Source organism: Nannobrachium achirus (genome assembly GCF_963921795.1).
Source record: "Nannobrachium achirus genome assembly, chromosome: 18".
NCBI lineage: Eukaryota > Metazoa > Chordata > Actinopteri > Myctophiformes > Myctophidae > Nannobrachium > Nannobrachium achirus.
The window spans coordinates 27,793,918-27,806,590 of NC_137825.1; the positions used below are offsets into that span (position 1 = coordinate 27,793,918).

At 41.1% G+C, this 12,673-nt stretch overlaps 2 protein-coding genes across 3 annotated transcripts; both read right to left on the reverse strand.

The window, feature by feature from the left end:
- Nucleotides 1-192: 192 nt before the first annotated feature.
- Nucleotides 193-6,277, reverse strand: LOC308303730 (uncharacterized protein). Its single transcript, XM_080748213.1, has 7 exons — nt 6,126-6,277; nt 5,170-5,366; nt 4,945-5,046; nt 4,260-4,355; nt 3,948-4,058; nt 3,704-3,827; nt 193-3,116 (listed from the first exon to the last, which is right to left on the reverse strand). Exons 1-7 carry the CDS (start codon nt 6,151-6,153, stop codon nt 1,030-1,032), a joined length of 2,745 nt encoding a protein of 914 aa, XP_080604339.1. The 5' UTR covers nt 6,154-6,277; the 3' UTR covers nt 193-1,029.
- Nucleotides 6,278-7,287: 1,010 nt separating this feature from the next.
- LOC308303732 (TERF1-interacting nuclear factor 2-like) lies at nt 7,288-12,362 on the reverse strand. Of its 2 annotated transcripts, none has more exons than XM_080748216.1 (7): nt 11,981-12,362; nt 11,075-11,277; nt 10,636-10,737; nt 10,042-10,137; nt 9,835-9,945; nt 9,553-9,676; nt 7,288-9,434 (listed from the first exon to the last, which is right to left on the reverse strand). In XM_080748216.1, exons 1-7 carry the CDS (start codon nt 12,003-12,005, stop codon nt 7,516-7,518), a joined length of 2,580 nt encoding a protein of 859 aa, XP_080604342.1. In that variant the 5' UTR covers nt 12,006-12,362; the 3' UTR covers nt 7,288-7,515. The 2 variants fall into 2 exon arrangements, with proteins under 2 accessions (XP_080604342.1, XP_080604341.1); XM_080748215.1 differs by having other exon boundaries at nt 9,306-9,434; nt 9,531-9,676.
- Between the last annotated feature and the right edge of the window lie 311 nt (nt 12,363-12,673).

Sequence of the window (12,673 nt, forward strand, 5' to 3'; positions counted from 1 at the left end):
GTTTGATTTTTTTTCCATGATTCGGAATCCACTGTCATCACAAACCATTTTTTGTGGGTCCATTTTCATCCCAAGGAGTGTTTTGCATGCAAAACAAATGCTTGCAATCACCCCAAACACACCTACGCTAACTTTATCGTTATTCGCAACAAATAACAGAACTTGTCAATAAATCAGTCTATAACAACCAAAGTCAGTCAATCAGTCTTTATTTGTAGAACACATTTCAGAGATCAGAGGACTATTTCCGTTCAGTCAACAGAAATTCAAGCTTAAGTAATGCAGAATATGCTTCACATCTAAAGGCCCCGTTTACACTGGCAGGCAAATCCAGCCTGAATCCGATCTGTGCCACATCCAGGTAGGACTCTGTTTAAATGGTCACATATTCACATGGAACAAATCAGATTTCAATCTAGATATCTTTCTTCCTATCGCCAAAATAAAAGTCTGGGTTTCCGAGGCTAATCTGGATATGACAGATCTGAACAGAAGGTAGGAGGAGTCAGTTTAATTAAGCAATATTACATGAGAGGGTGTGCTATATCGTCAGATATTAAACATCACCCCTGCGTTGCCTTCCGTTGGCAGCACCCTGTCGCGTAATATTGCGATTATACAACTGTTGCCCTTAAAAAACTCGTCAACTTCATTTCATTGTAATTAACATATTCGATAGGAATTTGTCATTCTTTTAATGCCACATTTAGCTACTATGTCCCTTAACTTCACATGAAAACTGCTAGCCTAGCCGCTTGCATAGTGTGGGGAGAGGGGAGCGCTTCAGCTCTTTTGCGACCAGCAAACAGCTGATTTTTTTGCTTGATGAGAGCGGTACATAATGCTAGTTATCATACCGGTCACATGATTGTTTCAACCAATCAGATTGCTTTCTCGAAACTACCAGTTATATAATAGGCTACAATTTGACTAGCAGATACAATCCCTGTAGTGTTTAGAAAAAATAAAATAAAACATTAGGGAGGCCTTTTATTAATAAATCACTATATACAATAACACCACGCAAAGCTATGCATGTACAAGTTTTGTGTGTCTCTTTAGACCGTGCAAGCTCGCAAACCCTCTTCCACACACAGTGCAAATGTATGGCCTTTCCCCCGTGTGAGTACGCATGTGCAAGGTGAGAAAACAGGACTGTACAAAACCCTTGTCACACACACTGCACTTGAACGGTCGCTCACCGGTATGATATCGCCTGTGAACCTTGAGTTCAGAGGCAGATCTGAAAGACTTGTCGCAGTCGTCACATTTAAAAGGCCTCTCTCCGGTATGAATCAAATTGTGTCTCACCAGGGCGTCTTTGCCGACAAACCCTTTGCCACAGTGTGTACACGGGTAGCGGACTCCTTTGTGATAAAAGTTGTCATGTTTCAGAAAGCACCACCTGGAGGTGAAGGTCTTTCCACATGGAGCACAGGAGAAAGACGATGTGGGTTTCTCCTGGGCAGGCTGGCCTGGTTTGTGTTCACGCTGCACATGCCTAGTCAATGTTATACTGTGTCTGAATTTCTTCCCACATTCCCAGCAAAGGAATGGGTATTCTTTGGTGTGTTTCTTCTGATGCTCCAACAGGTCAGAGTATGATCTAAATCGTTTGGGGCAATGAGGACACTGGAATGGCTGGTGACCGGTGTGTTTCCACTCATGTCTGATGAAGCGCTTTAAACTGTCAAAGGTTGTCTGGCAGTGTGCACACACAAACGGTCCGCTGGGATTGTGAGCATCGTTGTAATGCTTGTAGAGGGCCTTAAAAACAGGAAAGTTCCCTTCACACAGGTTACACTGAAACGGTGTGTGTGATATCTTGTGCAATGCCAGGGCTTCCGAGTCACGCACCAATTTCATGCACACATGACAGTAGAGTGGGTTGTGTGTGTGTTTGTGGGAATCCAATGTTGATTTGTACTTAAACGCCTTATCACATTCATCACATTTGAAACATTGCTTGGGGTGATCAACTCTTTCTGGATCGACCTGCTGCTCATTGTAGCAAATGTTTCTTAAGTGGTACCTTAAAGTCTGCTGGCACTTAAACTCCACACTACAATGGGGACAGATGAAAGGACCATTTGACGTGGTTATGTCACGTTCAGGGCTGCAACGGCGTAGTTTTTTGTGAGTCTTGCTTTCCACAGAGGTTGAATAAGAGCAGTCCTGGGTATTACTCTCTGATGACAAATCTTCTGATTCTTCTCCAGCTGTTTCTGGAACACTGGCAGTTGTCTCGTTTTCATCCACTTGAACGCTTTCATTACATTTTGACAGATCTTTAAGACTCTGAACTGGACATTTGTGCTCCTGCAAATATCTCAAGCTCTTATACTTTCTTTTGCATTCAGAGCACGAATAGGACTGCTGTGTCGAGTGTTGATTCATGTGTCGCTGTAAGAATTTGGCTTGACTCACAACCTTCCCACAAATGTTACATGTTCTCTGGTCCAGGTCATCCTTTTTGGATGAATGTGGGTCATTAGAAAACATGCCAGGGCTGCTGATATCATTACAACTACTGCCACTGTCCCTTGACTTGACCATTTGTGATAGATAAGTCTTCATCTTGAGGCCCCGGTTCTGTCTGACTGGTCGGGATGTCGAAGGCACTGTCATATCAACTCTTTCCAGCTTGACCATGCAGTCCATTTCCTGTAGCCGACTCCTTTGTTGGCTTGGGATTTGAAAACCAGCATTTGAATGATCATGTGTGTTTTCACATAATTCATTTTCCTTCCCCATGCCATCCTTTGTGCTTTGTGTTACCACATCAAGCATGTCCACTGGCCCATCTTCCACCGTTACCGTTATCACTGCAGCATCTTCGTCATTTTGTGCCCCTTCATTTTGACTTTCAATGGGCTCAATGTCAATTTGTTCCGAAACAAACTCTGTATCACCTGATTTCACTTCAACACAGAACCACTGCTGGTCGTCCTCACATTCGTCTTCTGCATCCATTTCCCCCAGATCCATCTCCTTTCTTTCAGATCCCACCCATCCATCCATTGCATCCATATCTTCTTGTTGTTTGACAATCACCACCCTCTCCACTGGGGGGAGACACAGAGCTGTCATAATGCAGGTGTCCTCAATGAAAGAGTCTGGAAAGGGACAAGAAATAACAAGAATTTACTTACTGGCAATTAAAGCTACACGTTAATATAGAGACACTAGAATCACACATGCTTAGTCCTAACATGTTCAAGAATGTAAAATCCCTGCAAAGAACTCTTATAGTATATAGATCACGCTTCTACAGGAACATACAGTATACAATAGTTTTTCAACCAAGCCTAATGGTAATTAATTTCCCATTAGATTGTTACAACATTACAACTGATAATGGAATTCTCTATGGAGAAAATTAATTGGATGTTGAGACGTGGAAACTGACTAGCTTTATAAACACCCACTAGATTTGGGGTTTATCTTGTGTGCAAGTGTAAATCTTGGCCTAAAGATTTCCCTAGTACATTAGAGGAAATTATGCCATTGGGACATCAAACTCAGTATGGTTCCAGAGAATAAAGATGGCCAACAAATTCCCTAGCAATCCAGTCAGTAGGTTTTAAGATATCTTGTTTGAAACCAAAGTGCTGGTCTACTGGAAGGACTGACCGAACAACCAATCAACATTGACATCCTTATAGAGCACTACCAGTCGTGAGGATAAAAACAAAATACCTACCATCTTCTTCCAGCTGGTTGAGTTTGTTTTGATATTCCAGCAATGATTTGAGCTCCTGAGGTTGAAATAATGTTGCCTTGCTTTCATTCAAAACAGACGAGGCATTGCTGAGCAGGGAGGCAACCTAAAAGAAATGCAAAAAAATAAAAGATAGACATTATATATGGAATTAGCTATTTGATATGGATATATGTACTGTAGATGCAGCAAGTGATTAATGTTTTAAATCTTTGCCTGACTCTACCTGTTCAAAGTTTTGGGAAGGAAGCAGCTGTTCAAGTCTGGACAGAAAGTGCCACATCAGCTTCTGTATTGAACTATCATACATGGGGCCAAAGTCTTCATGGAAAACATTCTGAAATGCACAGACACAAATACCCATACAAATAAAAATAAAACTAAGCAGAGTGGGACCCTAACCAAAGTTTGGTAACATATCTGAATGTACAATGAGCTAAATATGCAGGAATGGAAAAATGTGGAAATGTTTATGTAAATTAAGATCATTATTTTGAATATAGTTCCTGAAGATTGGAAGCCACCCATAACCACTGACCCGGAAGAAATTCTCTCTGTCCTCAGGATCTCTCAGCAGACTTTGTACAAGATCCAGAAAATGAGAATCCGACATTTCTTGATCAACATTATCAGCCTGTAGAAAACAAATTCAAAGGGGTTCATGATATATTTCAATGTCTTGTAATAACATGTTGGCTATAAACATCATGCTTTTACCACTAAACCCCAGGGGTCTAGGCCCCCTCCTTTTCTCCTCTACATCAAATCTGTTTGCTGAAAATAACCGAGCTACAAGCCGAATGCTCAGCCATTTTGGTCAAATGACTACAACATGGCAAAAATAGGTACACTAGGGTTCATGTGGTTCACTGTAACAAAAAAAGGCAAATAATTATGAGAAAATAAATCAGTAAAACTGATTACACCAGAAATGAATGTCAACAAATAGTAAGTAAGTAGCCTCAAGCCATGTGGCCCATAGATCATCTGTTTCTGTAGTGTGAGGCGGCTTTATGTACAGGTATGATGCTAGTATGTCAGAGGGACACACCCCCCAACACCTGAGTGCCAAGCATTGGGTCCCATTGTTAGTCTTTGGTATGACCCGACCAGGACATTGAACACAACCTCTCAATGTCAGGGTGGCGGACACTACAACCATAAGGCCACCGAGCAACAAACAGATATCTAGAAAAGATTAACATCACTGGGTTTAGACTCACTTCCATATTCCAGAGTGACCTCAGGCTGTGAAGCCTGTCCAGATGTGGTTGAATAATCTGGGGGTCAGCACTGGCCTCAGAGCTACACAACTCCAGGATCAACTATAACCAGAGGTTAATAGGATTAATGAGGGATTATTATACAATTGTTTGATATACATAGTCACAATGCTCATCAGTGAAAAAAAGAACTGCAAATCATCCACACTGGAGGTTATTTCTCACCCGTGCTCTGAGACCCAGGATGAGTTGTCCCCTCTGTCTTCTGGAGAGCAGCCCAGGGACAATATCCGTCACCATGGACACAAACTCTTCCAGGATGCCATAATCAGACACCACTTTGTGCTGGACAGTCTGCCACATGGCTGCTGAGAGCAGCCGCAGTGGAGAAGCCAAGAGACGCAGCCAGGAGGGAGGAAGACCTGAACATATCAGAAACACAATTATTGAATGGATATCTAACAACTAAACGCTCTGTATTACCCCGAGGTCTTCAACACGGGGTCCGTGGAGGTACTGCAGGGGGTCCGAGAAATTGTTGCTTGATTAGGAGAAATACAAATAAATCTTTTTACTTATTTTTTTAATTTTATAAAAATAAAATCGTCTTTATTTTTAAAACCTTTTCCATACGTTTTATTTTTATCAATCACAATTCTGTCTATTTTGAATAGCTTGTAGGCTATATGATTATTGTTAGTGATAGATTCATAGTATTGACATTGGTTCTCTGGCAGTGGTACGGCCACCCTACTCGGTGTACCTTGTAAAATAAAAGCATGAATATATGAATCTGTCCAATATTGTAATTGCTTAATTGAATACACAATAACATGGTATGGTATATTTATACACATGAACACAACTGTATACATAAATATACATTGTGGTGTACGAGGTAGGGGGTCCATCTCCCCATCAGTTTGGGGGTCCCTGGCCTGAAGACCACTGCTATCAAGTACAAACGGTAGATCATGGCCGTTAATTAAATGTCAATGAAGTCAAGGATCTTTTCATATGAAATATTATAGCATATTTAAAAACACACAACCCCCACTGTCCCACTGAATAGGCTATGTTGTCAAAAACAAATCGTCGGTCAATGACCGAGGGGGTGATGGCGTCATCTAGTTAACTCCCTGTATCTCCAAGTTCAATGTGTGTGGGTTCTTTTTACTCACCATTTACATGCGAAACACATTCCTCCATCCTTTGCGTTCAGCAGAAGTTAAATTACTATAGTTTTTATATATAATAATAGTAGTACACATGCGAAATTCACAGGGTAGCAGACTAGCAGTATCACAAATCGCTAGCGTATTTGTGTTGACTGTTCCGTCCAGTTTAACGCTCCCAAGAAACGCAGTGTATCTACAATCAGTTCCGGGGCCCTGATTCTCTCGGGACAGAAGGGTCATCATTTTATGTCTAGAAAATGCCCAACAGTTGATGTGATGTCACAAGCCGTTTGTCCATAAACAAAATCTAATACAGCATATTAAAATAAAGTTATAATAGATAATAGATGTTACATAGTGAGTGTTTCACTAAGAACCACATTTTGGATTCAGTGCAATAGGCCTATAGCACAGTGTAAAAAGGTGTTGTATGACCATGTTTCTTTATTGTAATATGATCTCTCAGTAGGCCTCTATTGTGTTCTGAAACACAATGTACAAATATTTATCTATAAACACACAATGTACAAATATTTATCTATAAATCTATATATACATTTACACATATGGCCAGGTAAAACATCACCGATAAGAGATTACTCCCCGCAGGGGTCTTCAACAGGGGGTCCGCGACCCCTAGGGGGTCCGCGGAGGTACTGCAGGGGGTCCCCGAAATTATTGCTTAAAAAAAAAGAAAAAGATTTCAAAAAATGTTTTTTTCTTCTTCTTTTTTTCACATTTATGTTAAAAAATTAATCATGATTCTATCAATTTTGAATAGCTTGAATACATGATTACTATGCAATTGACAGATTGTTGATATTATTGACATTGGTTCTCAGTTAATAAGTAGTATGTTTAGAAATGGTAGTGGTACGGCCCAATATGTCGTAGCCCCGACCCCCCCACCCTACGAGGTGGTAGGGGGTCCCTGCTCCATCTCCCCATCAGTTTGGGGGTCCCCGGCCTGAAAACGTTGAAGACCCCTGCCTTAGAGAAATAATTCAACGTATAGAGAATGATAGGTAAAATAATCCCCCCAACACACACAGGAAAAAGGCAGTCACAATTTAACAGAACGTTTTATTCTCAGACTAGGCAAACAGAGAAGTTGTATTATTTCTGGCACTCTGGCTTGGTGCAATATAGCAACTGGAGCTCTTATTCTGGTGCATCATGTTTAATGTCCACAACTTGAAGGTTATTTACTTGTTAAAGTCTACAGTATACAGAACAGCCTTGTGTTTTGTTTCAAACACACACATGATTGAAGTAAGCCTACGTTTAACATGTCATATTGAAGCTCACTTCCTACAACATGACCAAGTGATCAATATGGGGTTATAGGCCTACAATCCTTTCAAAGCTCACAAGGTAATATTTGAAAGGAGGACTATGTCAATGTATGTACAAGACTGTTGTGTCTCTTCATGCTATAAAGCTGTGCAAACCCTTTACCACAGACGCTACAAACAAAAGGCTTTTCTCCTGAGTGTATACGCATATGTACACTGAGCAGAGTGTGCCTTATGAAGCCCTTCTTACATACATCACATTTAAATGGTCTTTCTTCTGTATGAGACTGCATTATATGCCTCTTCACTTCACCTGTGGACCTAAAATACTTATCACAGTCAGGCATTTTGCACTTGAAAGGCTTCTCCCCTGTATGAATCAGTTTATGTCTACCTAATGCTGAAGAGGAAAATAATTTCCCACAGTCTGGGCATGGAAAACGGAACAACTGATGTAAATGTTTAGTCTTCTCATGTTTTCTCAGGGACCCTTTCTCTTTAAAGGACAGCTCACACTGCGAGCAAGAATATCGTCTCTCATTGCGTAGGTGGCCATGAATGAAATCCCAGTGCCTTTTCAGATTTGTCCTAACAGAGAATGTCTTACCACATTCTGCACAAAGGAATGGTTTCTCTCGTGTGTGCACTCTCAAATGAGATACGAGGTCTGCATCATTTTTGAATCGCATTGTGCACTGAGCACACTGGAATGGCCTCTGATCTGTATGTTTCCACTCGTGCCTGATAAAGTGACTTAACTTAGAGAAACTTTTGGGGCAGTGGTTACATTTGAATGGTCTGCTCATCAGATGTACATTTTCATAATGCCGAGCCAAGGGTTTATAAAGACGGAAGTTCTCCTCACACAGTGTACACTGAAATGGAGTGTGCGAAGCCTTGTGTCTTGCCAATGTTTCCTCGTTTCGCAACACTTTCCTGCACACCTCGCAGTAGAGTTTATTATGTGTCCGTTTGTGCTCCTCCAGGGATTGTTTGTACCTAAATGCCTTTTCACAGTCGACACATTTGAAATAAGAACGGCCCTCCTGGCCCTCCTCTGGGCTCACCTGCTGCTGATCATAACATGTTCTTTTCATATGCAACATAAAGGAGGACACAATCTTGAACTTTGTGTTACAACGCGGACAAGTGTAATCACCATTTGGGAAGTGGACTTTCAGGTGTGCCGTCATGGTAGTCTTCACTTGCTCATTGCAGATGGAACACAGACGTTTTGATTTTCGGAAGTGGGTCTCTTTTGCAGGGGCAGGTTTGGGGTGTCGATCATTCTGCGCCGATTCATCAACATCTGCAATGGTGGAAGGTTTTTCATCTGAGCTCCTGGATGATGACTCTACATCATCATAGCCTTCAGTAGGAGGAAAATAAGATGGGTCTATGTTAGAGCTGACTGAAGCCTCATCATCAGATACCTCAGGGCCAGGGGGAGTTGCACAGTTTGGTGCCATTTCATTAACTGGTGGTACAACTGACCCACTGATGGACAGAGACTCTGGCTGGAATGTAGATAAAGAACTGCAAGCAGGACTTTCCTCTCCATGAAGTTTTCTTTTCTCTTGCAGCAAAAGCAGTTTCATCTTGAGATCTCTGTTCTGTCTTAAGGCTCTAGAATAAAAAGCCTTTGATGTGTCGTGTTCTTTCAGTAAGACACTGCAGTTATTTGGAGGTAAAAACGTCTTCCTTGCTTCTGTATGAACAATGTCTGTGCTTTCTTCATTTGGTGTTGTTTCTTCATACAAAGGGCTCATTCTTTCATCACTTCTATTAATGAGACCAGGTTTGTCAACTATTGCCTCTTGGTTTCTCTCCACATTGGTAATGTTTTCAGTACACTTTATATTTGAGGTTTGAGATTTCCTCTCTGACCCTGATCTTAAAGAAACCATATTACACAAAGTATGGGGTTTTAATTCTTCCTTTTCATTGTCCATCTCCCCTTTTTCCACACAGAAGAGATCAAGCGCTGAAAAGACACGGGAACCATGGTACGAACAATCTAAAAAGAAAATAGAACCATTTTAGCTCAGTTATAGGGGAAATGTATCTGATATTAAGTGATCACAATTTAAACATGAATCTATGAATTCCTCACGATTTGATTATCTATAGCTTACTACTGTGTTCTAGTAGTCTGCGGTCTTTCTGGTGGTCCAGTAGAGTTTTAAGCTCTTGAGAGTGGGAAATGGTCTCCATGCATTCCTCCAGAAGAAATGGAACATTGCCGAGCATGGATGCAATCTGAGGAAAGGTGGAATGTGGAATCAAGCTAGGTCTGAATAAATATAAACTGCAGGTTACCAATAACAATAAACATTAAATCTGTAACTGCTATAAGAAATACAAAAATAAGGTATATAAATATGTTGCCAGTATTTTATTTCATGATGCTAGTCAACCTGTTGAAGGGTTTGAAGAGGAAGAACATCCTCAAATCTAGATAGAAACAGCCATATCAAGGTGTTCAGCTCCTTGTCAAACTTTGGACCAAATTCTTCAGGGAAAACATTCTGATGGAAAGTAATATGAGAAGACATCAGTGAACTTTTATGTGTATTGTGCAAATGCAGTTTTAAAAAATGACAAAGTACCACATCAACTCTGACCTGGACAAAGTGTTTTCTCTGTTCTGGATTTTCCAGAAAGGTTTTAATGAGATCTGAGAAGTTTGAAATAGCCTGTTCCATAGTTGTAGCACCTGGCTGTAAGAAGAAAACAAAAACAGGAACATGAATATAGACTGTTCATCTTAATACATCTTAATGTATATATATTAAACAGCTCCTTGTTTATCATATTGCTATGCTGCTGCAATTTCTTTGCCTAAAATAAGTACCCAATGTGTACCTGTACCCAAGATGTAACAATTTGACCTTGACCCTTGAATTAATAAGGGTGCAACAATCAATTATAAAAAAAAATTACCTTTTTAATAATCAATAATCAAAATGTCTAGAAATGTTCAAAAATAGCTTAGTTGTGACTGTGAGCCTGTAGATAGGCTATTTTCACCACTTATGTGTGACTATTGCACATTACTATTGTGTGACATTGTTGTATGACAAATAATTAATTGTTCAATGAATAGAAAGGGTAATCGATAGAAAAATGTATAGAATACTCGCTAAGAATATAATTGAAAGTTGCAGCACTAATTAACGATGTGGCTGATAAATATGTATCTGTAGCGTTTCCCATACTTCTATCAACCATGTTGCATTGAGGGTGTCCATTCTGTCCAGGTGTGGCTGAATAATATCCGAGTCAGCAGTAGCCTCAGACCGGCATAACTCCACGATAACCTGAAACCAGAACAATGCTCTTTAAAACTAAAAACGTTGCAGTAAACAAGCACTTAAAACTCCAACACAAAATCACCTGCACAGAATTTCTTGACAGAAAGTAGCTCATAGCGTGTCTACGGTGTATTTTTATGAAACAAACACTTGGCAGATAGAGGATAATTCAAGCTTTCCATACAGCCACAATGTTGGTGAGTTTGACGTTGTTTAATACAATCAGATATCAAAAACCTGTTTGGATGCATTGGCTGCCAATGGTTGGTACTGCAACTTTAGTTTCAACATATTAAAAAACTAGAGCAATTTACCACTACTATTTAATGTGATTCTTACTCACCCGTGCTCTGAGACACAGAATGAGTTGAGCTCTATGTCTTCTGGAGAGCAGCTCAGGTACAATATCCGTCACCGTGGACACAAACTCTTCCAGGACGCCATAATCAGACACCACTTTGTTCTGGACAGTCTGCCAGATGGCTGCCGAGACCAGCCGCAGTGGAGACACCAAGAGACGCAGACAGGAGAGAGGAAGGGGGGGACCTGCAAGGCAAAGTCATTTTCATAATTTAGTCTTAATCTTTTGCATACTGCAACACACCATTTAGTCTTAGTCATGTTTTAGTCTAGTCTAGTTTAGTCAACTAAATATCAAAATATTTTAGTCTTTAGACAGCAAATACAATACTTATGTTAATGTTCAAGTAACTTAAAATAAGTAAAACTGCTTGGACTAGCCTAGGCTACAATGCCTAAGTGCGTGCTACTGCCAGGTGCACAATCTCTGCTCTGCAAATACTATAGTAACAGTATCAATCACATCTGACACTGTCTGCTACTCTGTGTGCAAAATCTAAAGATACATTTTATTTGGCTTTACTTATATTGCATACGGTAGTGGTAGTTGCATACCAGTGTTATTTTCTTTTTACAGCCATTAGTCTTAGACTTAGATTTAGTCTTTTGAATAACACACATTTAGTCTTATTTCTTCTGAAATTGTTTTAGTTTAGCCTAATCTTATCGAAAAACATATCAAAATCTTGTAGTCTTTTGGTCTTAAGTTAACGAAATTAACACTGGTCTCAATGATGTGTGCTTGTTTTGCAGAGAGGTTATGCTAGCTAGGCCCTAGCCCTAGAATGTCTGTGATCAGACATTCTAGCGCTAGCTAGGCCCCAAACATACCATTTCACTGGGAGAAAACATTAGAATACAGCTAATATTGTCACAATTGTTCACTCACCATTTACATTTAAAATAGGCTCCATCCTGTAAATTCACGCGCTACAATAATAGTCAAACTCTGATAAAAAAATGAATATAAGGTGTTTCAGTGAATGTTTATTTGTACGTCGCTGGTTTGCTCTGGTGTTTGTTTCAAGTACCGGTAACTGGAGTCGAGTCTGCTGCGCAGATGGGCGCAGATGGGCGTGGCGTCAGCGTGGCGTACGGTCTTCGAATGGGCGTAGCGCGATGGTTCGGCTCCCACTCCCACTCTCGCAGTTTCTACCGTAATTACACAACTTAAGGCGCAGCGAATTTTGGACGGGGGTCGGGGGCTCATTTTACCGGGGGTCCGCTCACTATCCCGACGGGCCGCTGTTCCGACTAGCGTCGGCAGGTTAGTTACTGAGGTTAAGTTTAGGGTTAGAGTTAGGGTTAGTTTTAGTGTCGGCGACGAGTGGCACGCGTGCCGTGGACCACCTCCAGGGACCCCTGGCTATATAACAGGGGGACATGCGGATATATAAGAGAACCAGGGACACGGGACGGCCGCCGTTCCACTCATATCCGAAGTGGGCTGCAGAGGCGGCGGTCCTCCGCAGCGACGCGACCACATTTGCGTCCCCCGGAGCGATGTCCCCGGGCGCCGTCCGTGAGCCACCCCGTTAGAAGGGTCTTTTTTCCGGCTGCACAGGGTGTAGCGCGGCGCGGC